General features: G+C 41.1%; 1 protein-coding gene across 1 annotated transcript in view; it reads right to left on the bottom strand.

Annotated features, from left to right (window-relative positions):
• Positions 1–18,813, bottom strand: part of gria1a (glutamate receptor, ionotropic, AMPA 1a) — an 80,153-nt gene that overhangs the window by 7,909 nt on the left and 53,431 nt on the right. Inside the window, 3 exon segments of the mRNA XM_058649205.1 lie at positions 3,795–3,909; positions 7,109–7,356; positions 8,380–8,578. Coding sequence (XP_058505188.1) covers positions 3,795–3,909; positions 7,109–7,356; positions 8,380–8,578 — 562 coding nt within the window.

Genomic DNA, 18,813 nt, shown 5'->3' with positions numbered 1-18,813 from the left:
ATCAGCCTCATTGATCTCAAGTTGATATTTATCCATTTAGATTAGATTATAGGATTTGCACATATTTGCATTTGGATATATTTATTCCATCTTTGAGTAAATTGAGTATTATTTAGATCAACTCTGCCACATGAAGCGTTACTATGTGATGGATGTAAGGTTTTCGTTTGAGGCCATGTGTGTTAATCTATGTGCTGTGGGGCTGAGAGACTCAGTCTATTCTCCTCTTAAGTTACATTTTGGTTTTGAATTACATATTTTTTCACATAACTTATAATTGGAGTCACATGTTTTAAGGAGGAGGTTTTTAAGCAGATTTTTCAGCAGTGTATCTTGATTGGGAATCAAATGAATGCAATCAAGTAACTTTATGAACTGGACTTTTATATTTATTTGAATATTTCTAATCAAATGAGGTGCAATAAGCCTGAAGTAACTCAGTGTCTAGTTTAAAAACTTTGCAGGAGTTCCTGTGTAAGTGGAACTCTCTCTTTCATATACAGAGCTCTGTATTAGGGTTGATGAATGAACCAGGCTGGTAATTCTGTTACACAGAGAACCAGCAGCATTATCTCTCACTGCCTTTCAGCAGAGAAGCAGCTTCATTTATTCATTTACTTATTTCACTTCCTGACTAAGTGATTGATCTGTGCTCTTTTTTTTGAAGTCACATTGAATTCCACTTTTCTTAGTTGCATGTGCCACACAACAATCATCATTTTTACACCAACCCAATATACCAAACAGCCCTTATATGAAGTATAAATGTTAATACCCCTACTTATTCATTTTCTTGCAGTGTGCTTGTACCTGCATGTTACACTTAATCCAATCTAACTAACCTGATTCAGCATTAAAGGAAAATAATCAAACGATCTGTACTGTAGGTACATGGGTCACAGATGTGTTGTTAGTTGAATTAGAATTAGAATAGTTAGAATACAGTATATTCTAGTTAACTATCAATCATCTTGCACTGAGCCTTGCGTTCTGATAAGAGCTTTAATTCATGTGGACTTCTTTCTAAGACTAAGGTTTATTTGTTAGTGTAGTTTTAATATTATATTATTTAATATTTTGATCTACGTCCGTTGGGAGGTGACTGCACCCTCTCCAAACTTATACTGAACCTAAAGTGAGACGGAGCTGCAGTCTGGCATTAGCCGAGCTAATGTTCCCTCAGAGACAAGGCCCATCATAGCACATAGTTTGACAACTCTGTTCTAAAGTAAAAAATATGAGAAAGATGAAAAGCAAAGTCTTCTCTGTTGGTGAGAACTGCTCCATCAGACAGTGGCTCAGTGTGACCTGAGGGTCCATCCAGCAGACACATTTATATACTGTTTACAACGTCTACAGTGTTAGTTATGGCAGATGTTTTGTACGAGCCAGAGTGCAAAGGTTGTGGTGCAACATGTTGGAAAAGACTGTTGACCTAGTGTCATCATCTGTCTCCCTCATGTCCAGCAAAGTTGTTTTTATGTCACTTTTTTCCCTTCTTAGGAAGGAGATCTATACTGACATATTGCTTTCAGAGTGACTTATATTTAATCTACAGTACACACTCAAGGTCACCCAAACACCTGATGTGCGCGTGTATATGCATCTGCCTGCTTGGGCGGTCGTAAAAATCTATTTTTCAGAGGATTTATTCTACCTTGATGGCATGTGCATAACAGTGTAAATAACAGTCCAATCTCATCCACCACACAATATTTATTTACACTTTAGCAATAAACATTAAATCTGTGAAAACACAAGCTCATCAGTGGGAAGAAACAGACACCAGAGTACCACTCGTATACTGGCCCCAATATAAGACGTGTTGTTCTCCTTTAAAATGAGATTTCTAAGTTTTAACTTTAGGTTGATTCATATAACAGCACATGGCATTTTATTCACAACAGCAGATCGTTATTACTTGTTATTTAAAACACTTTGCTGGTGTGTGTGTTGGTGCTGTTTTACATCTACATCTGTCAAACAGGTTCCAAATTACATGTTGAATTTATTAGTGGTAGTAAAATATACACTTTTATTCAGTACACTCAAAGCTATATACTGTATTTATGGCCCTGTCAGGTCGCTGTACATTACACACATGACTTGTCGTCATGTTACAGTTTAATTTAATTCATTTCAAGCACTTTGCGGCAGCGATTATGCACACAGCTGAAGGTTCTTCTAACTACATCTGCGTGCTGAGGATGCTAAACACGCTCTGGATTTTTTTTTTTTCCAATGGTAAAAGTCTCTCCTTCTCATCTGTCAAGAGTTTTTAGTGTCTTCAGCAGGCAGATTTCGTCTGAATCCTTCAGCTGTGCGTGACAGCGCTTCATCGCTTGTGCGAAGGGCACAGAATTAAACTCGCCATCATGATTTGTGATGATCTCACTCACACCAGTGTGCGGGAGGACGCCGCGTGTCGTCAGTGGAGATGCTCTGTGGAATGTACTGTCAAACTGAGGAGCCACAGAGTTCCTGTTGTGGCCGTCAACCTAAGAGCAAACAGAGCCTCTCCACCATCAAGCTCATCCGTCCCTGATGTAAACATCCCGACTTTGAAGTAAAAACTCATTATACCGAGAGTACAATCTCGTTATAATGAGAAAAGGTTCAGATATTCTTTCTGCAACTGTTGAATTGTGCTCATCTACACGCAGGTACGTGGATGAATTTTAAAATCAGACTCGATTGGAACTGGAATTGATACTGTACTCTATTTACCCGCAAGTTATTTCACATAGATTAGTGCTTCACATCTTTATTTGGTGTATCTGTACATTCTCTGCTGTATTTAATGTCTCTAATCTTGGGATGGTCTTATGTTCGGGCCAGTATTGTCATACTTGTCATCCACACGTGGAGCATTGGTCACTTTAACAGAGGCTGAGGACAGGATTTTATGGCTAATCTAGGAACCAGGGCAGGGTTGTGCTGTGAGGTGACAGACTTGGGTTGGAGACTAACCTTTCTTCCGGAGTCCTTGCTGCCACACTCCCCTTTATCGTACCACCATTTGTTTTTCAGTTTGTCTAAGACGGCTTGCTCATTGAGTTTCAACACCGCTAGGTTTACTGGGATTCTTCCAACCATAAGGAAATAACATAAATAACATATTATACCATGTTATTTTATGTTATTGATTCAGAAACATGGAGCAGCAAATACATACACACGTTAATGCTTGAGCTTACGTAGAGGTAAAAAAAGAACAACCACTTGTCACAAACACCACACACACTCACATACACACACACACACACACACACAGCCACAGTATATAAAAGCATAAAAACATTAGAAACATCAGAGACAAAGTGATATGCATTAATACTCCATCTAGCTTGGTTGTCTTGCTCCCTAAGGCAGTAGATGTGTATTACTATATCACTTTGGGTAACCGGCACACTGCTTACCCTCAATGATGCAACAGTTGTATCATTTGTTCAATGAAAAAAGGGCACAAATGGCCACATTTGATAATTATAGCTGAAGGATATTAATCCAAATGGAGGACCCAGCTAGTTTAATTATTAAATATTAAACCCTTTTTCTTTTCTTTTTTTTAAATTGTTGATTAAACCAGGGTCGATGATACAAAATCTCTCTCTGTGGTTTTCATATTCAACCACCTCCTGCCACTTTACTTTGCTTCCACTGCACCACAGAGAGATGAATGTTGCCTGAGTGGAAGAGCAGCGTGGGCATGCCGGTTACCCATCTACCCACAGCCCCCCACGTCCAGTGGTGGGGGGGGGGTTACCCGCAGGGTTTATCAAACTGGCTCTGACCTTGGAGTCCCCGCCCCCGCTGCCGCATTCTCCCTTGTCGTACCACCACTTGTTTTTCAATTTGTCCAAGAGGCCCTGCTCGTTCAGTTTTAACACTGCCAGGTTTACTGGGTTTCTTGAAAATAATATCAAACGATAGCCATTAGGAGACACTCTATGGGACAGATATAAAAAGATTGGTCGCATGGTGGTGGTGGCGGTGATTATGACAACACTAACTTTCTAGTTCAGTCTCTCCTGCATTTTAACTACTGATATGAAGCAGAAGCACTGGCTTCAGATGCACATGTCTGACATATGTTAGTTGGGGCTGAAATGCTGAGCACCCACACAGGAGCAGAGAAAGGTTTTACCAAGCAGGGGCTTCAGAGGGAGGCAGAGCAGACACTGTAAAAGGAGATGATTTGGATAAAGAAAGTCTGTCTACAGATGGTAATTTCCTTTCAGTAGCACCAGCATACAGGTTGCTATGGTAACCAATCTCTCAATATTCAACTCCTAAATGGTGTACTGTAAACCCATGTTGATTAATTAATGTCAGGTTCATTTTCACAGCCAGAAGGAAACTGTGGGACTAACTGTGTGGCGTCCTAAAACCAACTCATCCAAAGCAGCTCCTCAAAAGCTGCTCTCTCTCCCTTTGGTGAGTGTGTGCATGCATTTCCTATAGCTGACTGACCAGGAACAAAGACTTTCCCCCATCCACCACTCACCCAAAGGCACAATCTGAGATCTGATTTGTAAATAAAAGAAGTAGAGATTACGTCTTTACGTTCTGGTAAGTTACTGTGTGCAGCAACAATTTAGTTAGGTGAGATTGTGCCTTTCGCAGCAGCTGACGAGAGAAGAGTCTTTACCCTGAATGTGAAGTGCACAACACAGCTGTAGGGAACACAGGTATCCTCAGAGCTGGTAAAACCTCTGAATTCTTTCTTGGCTCAGTGAACTCAGATGGAAAGAAAGAAGTGAGTGGACATGAATGATCTGGAGACCTGCAGGTCATTGGTTAGTTTGGTTAGTTGGTATCGGGGGAGCAGATGTCAGGAGGGCTACTGCATGTTAGGTGAGATGGAGAAAACAGTGAGGCAGGCATGGGGGTTGGATGGACATCGCTCATGTAAAGCCTGATTTATACTCCGTCACACGACACTTTTGAATGCGCGACAGAAATGATCAGAAAAAGCCATTTTCCTCATGTCGTGTAGAATTGTCTTGTGTCGTCGAGACTGTCACAGTTTGTTGCACAATTCGATTGGTATTACATGTCTCCTTGACGTTTCATCTTTCACCTGTTGGACCAAAACACCGTCTTCACCATGCGCGTCAGGACCTCCTGTTTGTCCTCTCAGTAAAAGTGAATTCCAAATCTCTCCCTCCTCAATTACATCCAGAACTTCATCAAATCCATCCATTGTCAACATGAGGCAAAATTAGCACAGACATGGATTCAAATAAACGAGCTGACAGTGCTGATCAAGGATGACAGAATGCAAACTGGCAACCGAAAGAGCCTTCGTTACCTTTCTACACTAACTCATTAAGTTTTGTCTGGCGACAATTATCAAACGTGTCGAGTGACGGCGTGCAAATCAGGCTTAAGAAATGAGGTCAGGAAGTGTTCCGTGAAGACAGTCCTGTGAAATTAAAATGCATCGTTATGTCATTGGATTATCTTTGTTTTCAAAGTGCACATTTCAGTTAGGCCTGCACAGCAAAGACAGTAATACTCTGACCTACTGTGTACTGTGTATGTGTGTTTTTCATATATTCTCTTACTCATGTTTTCCTTTCACTGCCTAATGTCCACTTCAAATTACTTTAATGTGACGGGAGTTTACTTAAGCACAAGAATTACTTCTGCGAGTTTCGGTCAGAACAGAGCATCCGTTATACTCACAGTAAAGTGCATCGCAGGCTTAACTGAACTCAACTCTTTGAATTCACAAGACATTCACTCATGTCTGATCGAGAGTGAGCGGCACAATTAGTCAACTTGTACCTCAACCATAAAAGAAAACATCTGGATCATTCGTATTCCCCATCCTTTAACACACAAACTGATCCTTAATCAATACGTGTCATCTGCCAGTGACACCCACAACCAGACATCAGTGAATGGAAATAACACACATTGCTCGGTTAATAATTAACACAAAGAGAGGGAGATGATGGTGGCAATCCCCTGCACTTATACAACTTATCCTATTGTTACACTGGAGGTTTTCAATGACTGGATGATATGACCTGGGAGCAGATTCATTTCACCATTTATCATATTGCTAACAGAGCCCTCACTTGCTGTACTGCATGAATCTAATAAGAAGCCCCTGAGCAAACATGGGAAGCATTTCTTGTCGCCGTGTTATGACCTTTGGCTGCAAACCAAGGTGAAATGCCAAATGAATTCTCAGCGACTTTGAATGAAATCTCCCCATATGGCTCCTTTCATTAAAATGAATGAGGCCTATTAGAGGTAGATTAAAAGCTTCAGATGCCACCAGCTCCTGGCCTCTCTCTGTAGTTGTAGGAGAAATTTGAATGGGATTTTGGTTAGGATGTAAATGGAATGGGAAATGGCAGCTGCTGCTTGCTACTGGACGTTGGCGATGGAGGTTCATCAAGTATGAATTATCAGTCATTACATCAATTATCACATTGAATGTTGCAAATTTAAATTCAGGTCTGCTGACTTCACTCTCAAGGTGTGAGCCTGGCACAAGTGGGAAAGTAGCCATATGGGATTCTGGTCCATGTAGCTGCAATCTGTTTCTGGCGTGAGAGGTACATTTACATGTTGTGTGTGTGTGTTTATGCTTTGGCTTTAAAGAGGCCACCCAAATATTTATGAAGGCTAAAGGGCAGCAGGAAAACAAGTGTGGGACAATCACATAGTCCTACTTCACACTTGTGCTCATGCTCACAAGTCAGCTATGATGAGTTATGAACTGCATACATACATGTGCAGACACACACAAAGACGGCCTTCAGTAGAAGGAGTGGACGTGATGGAGACGTAAATGTCTGTGACACGTGTGCAAACTATGAACAAAAGAAGAAAAAACTTGGATGGAATATTGTAAAAGTAAACACATGCCTTAAATGTCAGACTAGGATGAATTCAAAGTTGAGTTATTATGATAAAACAGACAAATGATTAAATGCAAAACACATAATAACTAACTTCATGTATGTGTTCATGCATGAGCAAGTGTTAGAACTGATCATGGACATATAAGAAGATGAAAAATGATGAGTCATGCATAAGCTCCAGTGTAAGAGCATGATCCGGCCAAAATGCAGTGGCAGGGCTTTACCTGAGAGGGGAGCCCTTCGGCGTGGCGATGCCGTAACCCTTAGAGTCCAGGTTTCCTCCCACCTTCATTGTGTCACAGGGTTTTCTCTGCTCTATATACTCGTTCATGGTGGACTCCAGCAGGTACGCATACTTGCCCTTGGACTTCCTGACTCGCATTACGCCCTCGTCCGTGGTCTTGACAAACACGGATGGGTCGGCCGCCTTCATGTAGGACCACATCTTCTCAAACACGGCGATCTTTGACCTCTGACAAGCCAAAGTGGAAATCACAGAATGATGGCAGGACAGAGGAAAACAACAGACAATATGAATCTGGTGATGTGCTGGCAGTAAGCAAGCTTCCATTTCTAAGACGGCATCTCCAGCAGATGAATGCGAAATACATGTCAAGACATATTTTTGAGAACTAATGCCATTCTCCGCTGCTTCAGACACAGAGATAAAACACAACTTTACGCAGTTTCTTTGGGAGAGATGAGATCAAAAATGTTTTAAACATTTTTAACATTAAACTCTTGATTTGTTATGTTAATAAGCTACAGTTACTACAGTCAGTGTGCAAGTGAAGAAAGTGCAGCCCTAATCATCATTATTATTAATTGGTTACAGTTGGAAATCTTGTTCTCACTGGCATAGTTATTTATATCAATAACCATAAACCCACAAAATACAAAAAAATGTTTTAATATAACAAATATTGAAAATGTTCCCTTTTCTGTATTTTCTGACCTGTTTCAACATGTCAGCAACATTATTATCATGATGAATTATGTACATCAGTAACAGCCAATGTCATCAGAAGCAGCAGCAGCAGTGAGTCACTGCAACCTACAGTGCCACCACAGTAATGACATCTCTGCTGGATAAATAATATTATTTATATCATGCTATTGAGGTTAGAAATAATATAATATGAAATTTTCACAAACTATAATCCTATTTTTTTTGTTTTTTTCCCTCTGTAATAGCTTGTAGTAGGAATCATAGTTAGTAGAGTCCGTCTTTCCGAACACTGCATTCAACACACAACGCCTTCACAGTAAATGATGTGATCCAGCATTATTGCTTGTCATTTTATTTTACTGTTATTAGTCTCAAGGTTCAATTTCATGAGCACTGATCGCTGTGACTAACAACCAAACATTTCCAACTGCTCCTTCCTCACATTTTAAGTGTTCAAGTGCCAAAACCCAAGCTGGCTGAACAACACAGTGTACTTGTCACAGAGGTCTCAATTTCAATAAATGCTCAAATCGCTTTTGTTCTTACCCTGAAGAATTCTTTGGTGGAGCCGGCATCCAGTGTTCCATAGGCGATTTCTGTCTGCTTGGCCAAATCCTCAGCACTTTCTATAGGAGACACCATCCTCTCCACTGTCAGGAAGGCAGCCAAGTTGGCAGTATAGGATGAGATGATGATAAGGGTGAAGAACCACCACACGCCTCCCACAATGCGGCCTGACAGAGAACTAACAACAGAAGGACAGAACATTTGGTCGAATGAAAATAGAAACATGAAAGGCCAAGACTTGCAATTTTACATGACCATGTACACTTAAATTCAAAAAGACTTTCTCTTGTTATTCTAACAAACAGAATCAATTCTGCGTCAGTGTGAGGTGACTTGGAAAATTAACAGATGTGGTCGTTTTTCTGACTCAACACATTTTCCACACTATCAAGAAAATCGATCTCAAAACCTTGTGATGTCCACACCGTCCACATTGCATCACACGTGCCCTGCACTCACACAAGCTCATCATTCCACTGGGCTGGCGGAGCTTATAGTCCAATGTGCTCAGGAAAGATAACCAGTTCCACAAAGACCCACTCAGCTTCTTGCCTGCCAAATTAATCTCACTTCAAGAAATGTGCCAATATGTTGCATGGAACCATGCACATTAATTGTTGTGGATTAACAGAGGGGAACTCGTAGCCACTGCTCTAATTGCACTTGATAAAAAAATGAAAAAGCTATGTTTTTGGTGCAAAATCCCCTGAGTAAAATCCTCGTCTTTCATCTCTGCACGTCTCTGCAACTTAGGAGAAGTCAGCCAGATCAGAAACAGCTGAAATCATGTTGCATTACATATCAGGTCCTCGACACAGAGTGGTGGAGCTTACACAATGAAAATGACACAAATCTGAAACAAAAAAACAAGAAAGGCTTTCATGATTCACCTTTGCACCGTCAAGCCAAACGGAGCATGAACATGAAGGCAAGATTAAGTGCGGGGTGGGTGGGTGCCTATGGTTTGTGGGGAGAGAAGCAAAACATAATCACTTAAGATGCTTTTCAGATGACGGGTGGATGATGAAAGAGCCGTCGGGGAGCAAGTAGAAAGCAAACACAGAATGGATGCCGAGCCTTTGAAAATCAGCCGGGAGACAGCAGAAGCTGTCTGCAGTGTGCGTGTGTGTGTGTGTGTATATTTCCACTTCTTCACTGATCACTGCACAAATGCGTGTGGGTCAGGTTAAGCTCTGACAGTGAAGTGAGAAAATCACCATGTATTTCCAGACATCTTTGTGAATATTTAATACTTCAGCAAACTCTTCATTAGCAGGTGGCAATCAGAACTTAAAAATACTGAATATTTATATCATGTTCCTGTAAACATACACCAACACCAATCAGTGTGTGTTCAAGCAAACCTCCCTTAAAGCCTTCCTGAGTTATTGAGGCTACAAACAAATTTAGGTACAATATATCAAAAGATAAATTACAATTACAAGTCCTGCATAACGACATATCATTAACCTTTATCACCATAAAATCTATCCTTTATATTTTGAGTTAAGCTGCTCACAAACAATGAGACAGACAGACAGCCAAAAATGTAACCTCCTTGGCAGAGGCAACAAAAAAAAAAAAAAATTGAAATCTTCATAACAGAGGACTTATCGTGGATTACTTGTAAATACACAACATGAGTTTTTAGCTCAGTGTGCCTAATAAAACCACATGTAGTGTATGTTCTCTTGACAAACTGGTCACGTCTGTCCCCACATGTACCAGCTCAGGTACACAGGTGTTAACTGACGGAGCACAGCACATCGTTTGACCCTGAACGTTCCACAGTGTGAAAATATGTCAACAGGGTCAATGAAACATCTGTGAAAATGTAAACATTCAACTGAAAATCATACAACAAGAGCTGTGTATGTTGTGATTACAAGTTCACATGAATGCAGCAATAGATGCAGACGTAGCAGAAAATATGTCAAAGCGTCCAACTTCAGGTGTCCCTCTGGATTTACTTTTAAAGAAAGTGCTCTACAACGTGTGAGAGGGCACGTTCCACAGGGTTCATCAATTTATCAAGCTCTTTTTTTAGGTCTGATTAAACAGCATTGCTATTGTTTCTTCTGATCACTTTTTTCTATGTATTTTTATTGAATATTCATAGTATGTAAGTGGAATAAGTGAGTGAGACGCAGGGAGAGATGGAGGGGTGAGAAGTGGCTGAGATGAAAAGTGAACTGGATAGTACCACCAGAGGCTGATAAACCCCTCGGCTCTGACTGCTGTTCGCCTGCAGAGGTGACAGTAAACAGCTGTCTAATCCTTTTCTCTCGGTCGCCCCTTTCTCCTTTCTCATCCTCTACTTTTGTTTTTCCTTCTCCCTCCATCCATCCCCTGCTGTGCACTCTGTCTTCCTCTCCATGCGCTCAAGGGTTGACATGGGTTTGATTTTTTTGTTTCAACAGCAATGCAGTGGATAAAAAGATACAGAAACTTTAGTTCTGTGTGTGTTGGTTCTACTGCCTTTGCTGAAAAGAGTGACCAACAAACACAGAACTGTCACTTCCTCTCAGCCTGCGTCCCGTTCCTCGTACATTATCACGGAGCCGCCGACTCCGGTGCTTTGGTGGAACATTAACTAAAACTGTCTTAAACAGTAAGGGGAATCGTTCAAGTAGAACTGTGATTTCATAATCTTGTTAAGGCAGTGATTAATCAATTATTCATTCGGCCTTTTTTTATTGCATTACCATGAAAAGGAATGGGAGCAGCAAAGGCATGATGCACATACATAAACAGCTGCATATGTACAGTAGCCTAGTGTGTATCAATAGTGCTGAAAAGTTTGACCAATTTGAAATTTCTTGTTCAATCCATTTCAATTTAGCTGTTCACAAACGTGTCACACGTTAGAAATTACTCATTTTAGAAGGCTTCAAAACAGTTAATAATCTGATTTTAAGTGCAACCTGATCGTAAAACAGTGACACCAGCGTAGAAGAAACTACTACGGAATAATGGAAACACCTCCATTTGTCTGTGGTTCAGTCTCGTACTGGCTTTGTTCCCCGTTGACCCGAGAGAGAAATAATCTGCTCCTGCACCGACTCCAACCTCTAACTATGTTCCCCAGCAACATCTCTGACCTTTGCTTTTTGCTGAACACTTCAGTTCCACTGCATGGTGTGGGTTTATGTCCCACAGTGAGTCATCAAAATGAGTAAGATGGAAGGAAACAGCTGCTGTTGCGTCTGGAAACCAGAGGTTATGACAGTGGTGAGACCGAACCACAACAATGAGCTGACGGACAGCGAAACAGCCAAACTACAGAGACAGGTGATTATATCGCTCCCTCCTTCTCTCCCACAAACTGTGTTGTAAATATAGTAGCCTAGGTATACACTCAATATCCACTTCTTCTTCTACAGCTGTTCAACTGCCGGTGAATCCAAATGACATGATAAAGAGAAGCTGAAGTTCAAACCGAGCATCAGAACAGGGAAGAGGGGATTTAAGCGACTTTGAATGTGGTTGTTAGTGCCATGTACGCAAGACCATCTCTATGGTTTACAGATAAAATAGCCAGCGAGCAGCAGTTTTCTACAGCAAATGTAGTGAAGTAAATAGAAATATAAGTAACAAAGTACAGTAACTGTTACATTACAACACTGTGTAGAATTTAATACTAGTAGCACATGCTTTTGTGCCCAGGCCTTTTTTCTCCACATGTGCATATTTAGTAATGATGGAGAACAAAGTAAACAGGACAGCGTTTCTGTCAGATTCATATCTTTATCCCATAATCTCCACCCACAGCTACCAGAGATTCTGCTGGAGCACTAAACTCTCATTAGAATTCCCCTGGCTGGCCTCCTCTATTCAATATGGTAATTAGCAATGACTAATGACTTTAGCAAGTGTAAAAAATGAGCCATAATGGTCACATTACAATGGATTAGGAATTACAGAGATTTCAATGAGAGAGAAAATGGTCTCCAATTGTGGTGGGATTCTAAGACAAATTTGGGGAGTTTTCTGCTACACTGCTTTTTCTGTGTCTTAAAAATCAGTGAGACAGCTGTACGTTGTCAGTAAATCAGAGCAGACAAGATTTGCTTTGTGACAATCTGAGAGTGAAAAGCAGATACAGTGAATATACTGTATACACACGCATACAGTACACATAAACGTCGGTGTTAAAACAAGTCTGAGGTGTTAGTATGTGCTGACTAATAGGCCCCTGCTGTTGTGAAGTGCCAGAAATGCCCTTAGCAACCACAGCTCACTAAAAAAACCAAAAAAACAAACATGACAGAAGTGTGAGGGAAAAAGCAACGATAACAGCAGAGCATCATCTGTATCAACAGCAGATCACAGAGACACAAATACCACATAACACAAACAGTGTCTAAAGTGAATAACCCGTCTCACACCTGCTTTCATTGTTTTTTTTGCCCACCCTCCAAAATAAAGGCAGCACATCTCTACAGTCTTCTTCCTCAGTTGTGTGCACACAAACACTTGTTTTCCCCCAGCCTTTCCAACACGAGTGCACACTGAGTCTGTATATGCTGGGCTTATATCACAGTGTTAATTAACGCAACCTCAACTCCACCTCTGCTGCATGTAAATGTTACAAATAGAGTGTTATTAGGCCTCTGGATTCCCTACAGTCTCCTCAGCTAAAAAACAGCATGTTTAAAAACATGCATTATAATGTGCTCATGTCAGGGTAATTATCCGGATAGTAGTAGAAGTATTCATATAAACGTAATTACCTTTTAATGTAATTCCATATAGGTCACTGCGGTTGCAGGAACCACACGCGAGAGGCCTACTCTGGTCTCTGAGATGCAGAGAATGAGCTTTAGAGGCAACGCATGATGTGCTTGGTGAACGCTGGGCCACAGGAAACAACGGACAAGGTATGAAAATGCACTGATCTGATGCTCACAGTGTGTTTCCATTCTATGTCGTGACACGGCTAAATGACGCTCTGGGTGAGAATGTGTTCCCGGTTGATATTATGATCCTACTGTTACCAGGCTGCTATGTGACGACACTAACTTAGAGGTCCAGTGTATAAGAATTAGTGACATCTAATGGTGAGACTGCAGAGTGCACCAAATGTTGGAATCCTCTGCTCAACCCCACCTTTACCAAGGGAACTAGGGTGGCCGTTGTATACCAGAAAGGACTTTTAAATTATTTCACAACTCTCTCCACTCTCCCATTTTCTCTTACTTCCATGTTGGGTTATGCATCAGGTTTATGTAGACAAAGATGTTTGCATGGTAAGCTGCCACTTCGAAATGCAAAACCACATGAGTCCACTCGTTCTGAAGTAGGAAAATGTCAGATGACAGGCTGAGTAAAGCAAGCTCCTTAAGAACATAGGCTCACTCTAAGGCTGAAATTGTATTTCATTTTTTTTTTTTTTTAAAGGCATTGTAATACAAAGTACTAATGGGTACTCATTTCTGCCAATGAACCATCCTAAATATTACACACTAGACGTGGACCTAGAAAAATTGACGAAAGCATCGTTATTATCTTAAATGCCCTGTAATGCTTTAATGCATTTAATTTCATCCCTACTTTATCATGCAATGGAGTCGTGGAGCATGAACACAAAACAATGGCTCTCCCATTTCCGCGCTGGTGCAAAGGAATCGGTATGTTTGAGATATGACTCATACCTTCATATCTGTGTCTCTCTGCACGCTCGCCGAGTGATATTATGGATGCTCTCTTAGCCTCAAGGAACCTGAGATAAGTCAGTGCTGGTTGAGCTGTGAGGGAGCTTGTGAGGCGCCCACACACATACGCACAACCTCTTAGTCACTCCAGCATGCAAACAGGCATCCAGACGCAGATACATCACTGCTGCTCAGGGAAGATCAATACCATCAGCAGACACATGAAGTGACTTATAGGGTATTAAATGCGGCTGTATAATAACAGAGAGGTGACATGTGTTGGGGCTCGAGTGCCGTTCCACAGACCGGAGACACTTGATGTGAAGCTGCACTGCTATGAAGGAAAAAAATCTGTCTCTTTATCGTTGCCATGGCAGCACACTCTGCACTCCAAACAGTACAGCTGAGCTGAGAGAGACTTTAGTCATCGCACTCCTCCTCATCTCCCTCTCTGTGTTTGTGTCTATAAGGGCGAGCACCTCTATAGTAGGACCCAAGTGCCATTACCACGGGAAAGCTCTCGTTTCAACTGATCAGCTCAAAGACACAGGCCTGCCATGTTTCCAAACTATTGCCAGTGTTTCATCCAGTTCCAGGCAGATTCCCCATAAGGCTTGTAGCCTGGTGTTTAATTCATGGTTGCAGAAAAGACATTCACATACCATCACAGCTTGATTACAGCAAGCAAAAAAAAAAGAAATCCCCTGCTGCTCTGGAAACGTACAGTATGCGCTCCTCTTTGTGACTGTGTTTTAAATGCAGATTTGACAGATCATACACCTCTGAGGGGCTGGTGTCCATGTCTGTGTACAAAGTGTGATGTCCCTGTGAAATCCTGAGGGCCTGCGTGTGTGTGTGTGTGTGTGTGTGAGAATGCGCATGCATGTATGATCAAAAGTTGCCTTCATGCCATTTCCAGATAAATAAAACATAAGTGATGCTGTGAACTAAAATGAACCATCTCTTCATAAATAAATCATTCTCTCCTATCAAGTCTTCCCCAACTGCTTTGACAGCAACTTTCCCACTCTATAATTATGTAACTCTGTGGTGTGTCACACAATCTAATTTATTGTTGTTAAGATAAATAACAACCGCGTAATACCTAATTGATTCCTGTGCAAAATCAATAATGATTACAAGAACGCGCTTGGTTCGTCCCTGTGGGCTTGATTAGCAACCACACAGCCACTCGCATCCAATCAGATAACAATAAAAAAAAAAACACATTTATGATTTCATGAACTCCATAATGCCACGTTTGTCTGGGAGCAAGGGAGTATTTCTACAGATATGCAAAGTACAGAGTGTAAAAGCTGAATACAAAGAAGAGGAGTATTTTATAATTAACATGGACACGTAACAGCAACTGGTGATAAAAACACTGCCAAGTCTTAGAACACAACACAACCTTTTTAGGTCTTCAATTTCATTTTATGTTTAATCAACTACCATAACTCCAGTTTTTTGTTTTAATCGAACACTAAGAAGAGAATCATTTCCTCTTCCTCTGCCTACCACTGTCATTAAGACTCAGTTGAAAAGAGTTAAAAACCAGATCGACCTCGTCCCACAGAGAAAGTTATGTTGTCATTATTTGCCTTAATTTCATTACCGTCCAGTGATAATGAAGCTGCAAGCAGGGACTATTCTCTAAGCACACCATGGAGAGGCGTTCAAGGACACACTGCAGCAATGTAGAAAAGCATTAGCTATCGTATGGAATTTACAATAAAACAATATTAACTCAAAACATGTGGGTATGGTAAATCGTCATCGACATTGTAAAACTATGTTATTAGGCCTACAGAGGTCATTTAGTATTTTCTGTAGTGAAATTAAAATAATATTTTGCATATACTCATGTTATAGCAGCTGTAGATATACATTTTCTTCATTGAGCAAAATAAATAAACAATGCACTAGCATAGTAGAAGTCAAGGAGGTGGCAGGCTATTGAGCCTACTGTTGGCAGGCATCAGGGGCAACACGGGGTTAAGTGTCTTACCCGACCCGGGAATCAAACCCGCAACCTTCCAGTTGGGAGACAGCCTGCTCTACCACTGAGCTTGTGTGCATTAAGCATTCATTCACTGTGGCGATCATCCACTTATACAAATATACTTGCACTCAATTTCTGTCAATAAACCCGGCTAAAGTTGCACACTGGACCTTTAATAAAATAATAAAGCACATGTGTATGTAAATATGGTGAATTGTTTTTGTTTTCTCATGTTTAGCACTTCAAAAAGGAAAACTAACACGACTCATGACAAAAAAAAAAGTCCCTTCGAGAAATACGGACCCTCCCCAGGTAACCATCATACACCACATACACAATCCATTATTGAATGATTCTGACCGCCAGACTGAGAAATTGCTGGTGTGGCAGGCAGGGTGTGAGTGACAGAGCTGATTTATTTCAGGCTACAGTCATGTAACAGGAGCAACACAGGCACTGAGGAGAGGAGACAAGTCCACGGGGCCATGCAGTTCAGACACGCACGCACACACACACACACAGAAATGTTTCTCATCTGAAAACACATCCACTGGAGGACCATCATGAACCCACGCCTTTTTACTCGATTTCTCTTCCCGCCGTGAGCTCCCACCTGACAAACTTTGTATGGAAACTCAGAGTCAAGTCAAAATCCACAAGGTCATGTTTGACCCAGGTGTTTGTCTGTGAGCATCACTACATTGTAGTGATGCTCACAGACTCACACCAGCTTTTTTTCATTCCAGTGTCACTGCTGTGCCCAGGGTGGAACAACGTGTCAGGCTGCATTTAACAACTCTGATTGTGACAGCTAACAAGATACTAAAAAAAAATTATTGATTATTGCACAGCAGGCGGGATGTGTTTTGACATTATTGATCAATAATTCCATACCTTTCAGGGTAATTTAAATCAGGTAATCTGAGAATGAGACTTGTCTCCAGGCTCTGCCAGGAAAAAATCTGTTCATTGACTGACAGGGCAGCTTCACTGGCTGTTGTACAACTACTCTGCATAAAAGGTGACTGAGATGAAAAAGATTTCTTCAAGCACTGGCAGCAGCTGCCGATGCTGCTCTGAATCCTAAACAATGGAAAGACTCTCAGTGAGAGCTGGACAATAAATGCAAAAAAAAAAAAAACATGTGTCATCATCAGTGGAGATAGATTGCCTCAGGTCATCTATCGCTTCTGATTCAAGTGCGTCTGTCATTGTATTGCTGCATTCCCACATCAACCTGCGGATGGAACTGAAACTACACATTTCATTTCCCACAGTAAATGATTTTTTGAGTTTTTAGAAGTAAATTGAGATTTTGGTGTTGTCCATTACCCATTTTCCACAGGTCAAAAACTTGTTAAATCCCTGGTTTAAGCATTTTTTTACCCGTGGGAATGTGTTTCATCTGCAAATACTCAAGAGTCAAATGACTCTGCAATGTAAGACCCAGGTGAAAACATTAATTTTCTTCTTGGCTTCTCTATTTTCAAAAGATATTCACCATTTATGGTCCAATACTGTGATGTGCACTCATCCCCTGGCCATTGGCATAGCAATTAACCATTAGCATTAATGATTGCAGTGATTTTTAAACCTAGGTTTTAAAATGTGTATATCCACTCATTTCAGTGTGAAAGAGGATTATGTCAAATGATAGATATGTAAAGAGTTTCGGGCCACTGGTCAGATCCCTCTGTTGTGTGACTGCATGTGATAGTCAGCTGGTGATCAGTTATTCTGTGACATTAAAGGCTATTAACACTGATATAATACACCAAGACTTTCCTGTTCTCCTGAGTGTATATAAGACATACGACCAGACATTCTGAAAGTCTGGCAGAGAACAAGTGTGTGGGTCCTTCTCTCTTGAAACCATGACATGAAATGTGGAAACAGAAAATGTCAACAATAAAAGCATTGGAGGAGAAATCTGGACAGGATAGAGAGCAGAGAAGACCGAGGTGAAGAGAGAGGACGTAAATGAGTGCAGGGATGGGATGATGGTGGTGGTGGTGGTGCTTGTGATGGTGGGTGGGGGCGTGACTCTCAGAGTGCACCTGTCTGCCGAGATAAACACGGGAAGGGTCCGACTGCACGGACTGGGGCTTATGGGAAGGCCTGACTGACAGTGCTGACATTTAGAAAAAGCACAGTAAACAAGGTCTCACAGAGACAAATCGCAAGAGGAGAGGAGACACACACGTCTTAATGTACCGTACACGTTAATGTATGAATTTGTGTCTACAGAGATGCCTTTCGAGTGGTCCAATCAGACCCAATATCACAAACACTGTGTGTTTTTGTGATTAATCCAGGACAGAGTGGATCATCAGTGCTTTTCAATGACCTTTTGTCTCTTATCATAGGAGGAGCATGATGCAGGATGTGCACTTCCAGAACATTCGGTTTCCACCTACAGGCCTTTGTCACAGCGGACATTTTTGACATGTGACTGGGAAAAGCACAGGTGTTTCCATGAAAACGAATAATGGCTGAATTTAAATGAAATAATGTCATCAGCAACATCTGGTCTGTTCCCAGACATGTCAAGAATGTCTGCTGTGAAAAATGCTTAGGATGGAAAGTGCACTTAGTCACCTTTGAGACGATAAGTGGCACAACTGATTCATGGAAGGTCTCGCTTTATAATTAAGCCCCATGTCACAGAACAGAGAGGTCAGAGACGTTGCAAGTAGACCTAAAATAGACAGCTCAAATGATTTTTGAGTGTAGTTTCAACATCTGTATTTGTTGAAT

The sequence above is a fragment of the Solea solea genome, chromosome 14, assembly GCF_958295425.1.
Source record: "Solea solea chromosome 14, fSolSol10.1, whole genome shotgun sequence".
NCBI lineage: Eukaryota > Metazoa > Chordata > Actinopteri > Pleuronectiformes > Soleidae > Solea > Solea solea.
This window is presented reverse-complemented; position numbering and strand designations above follow the sequence as displayed.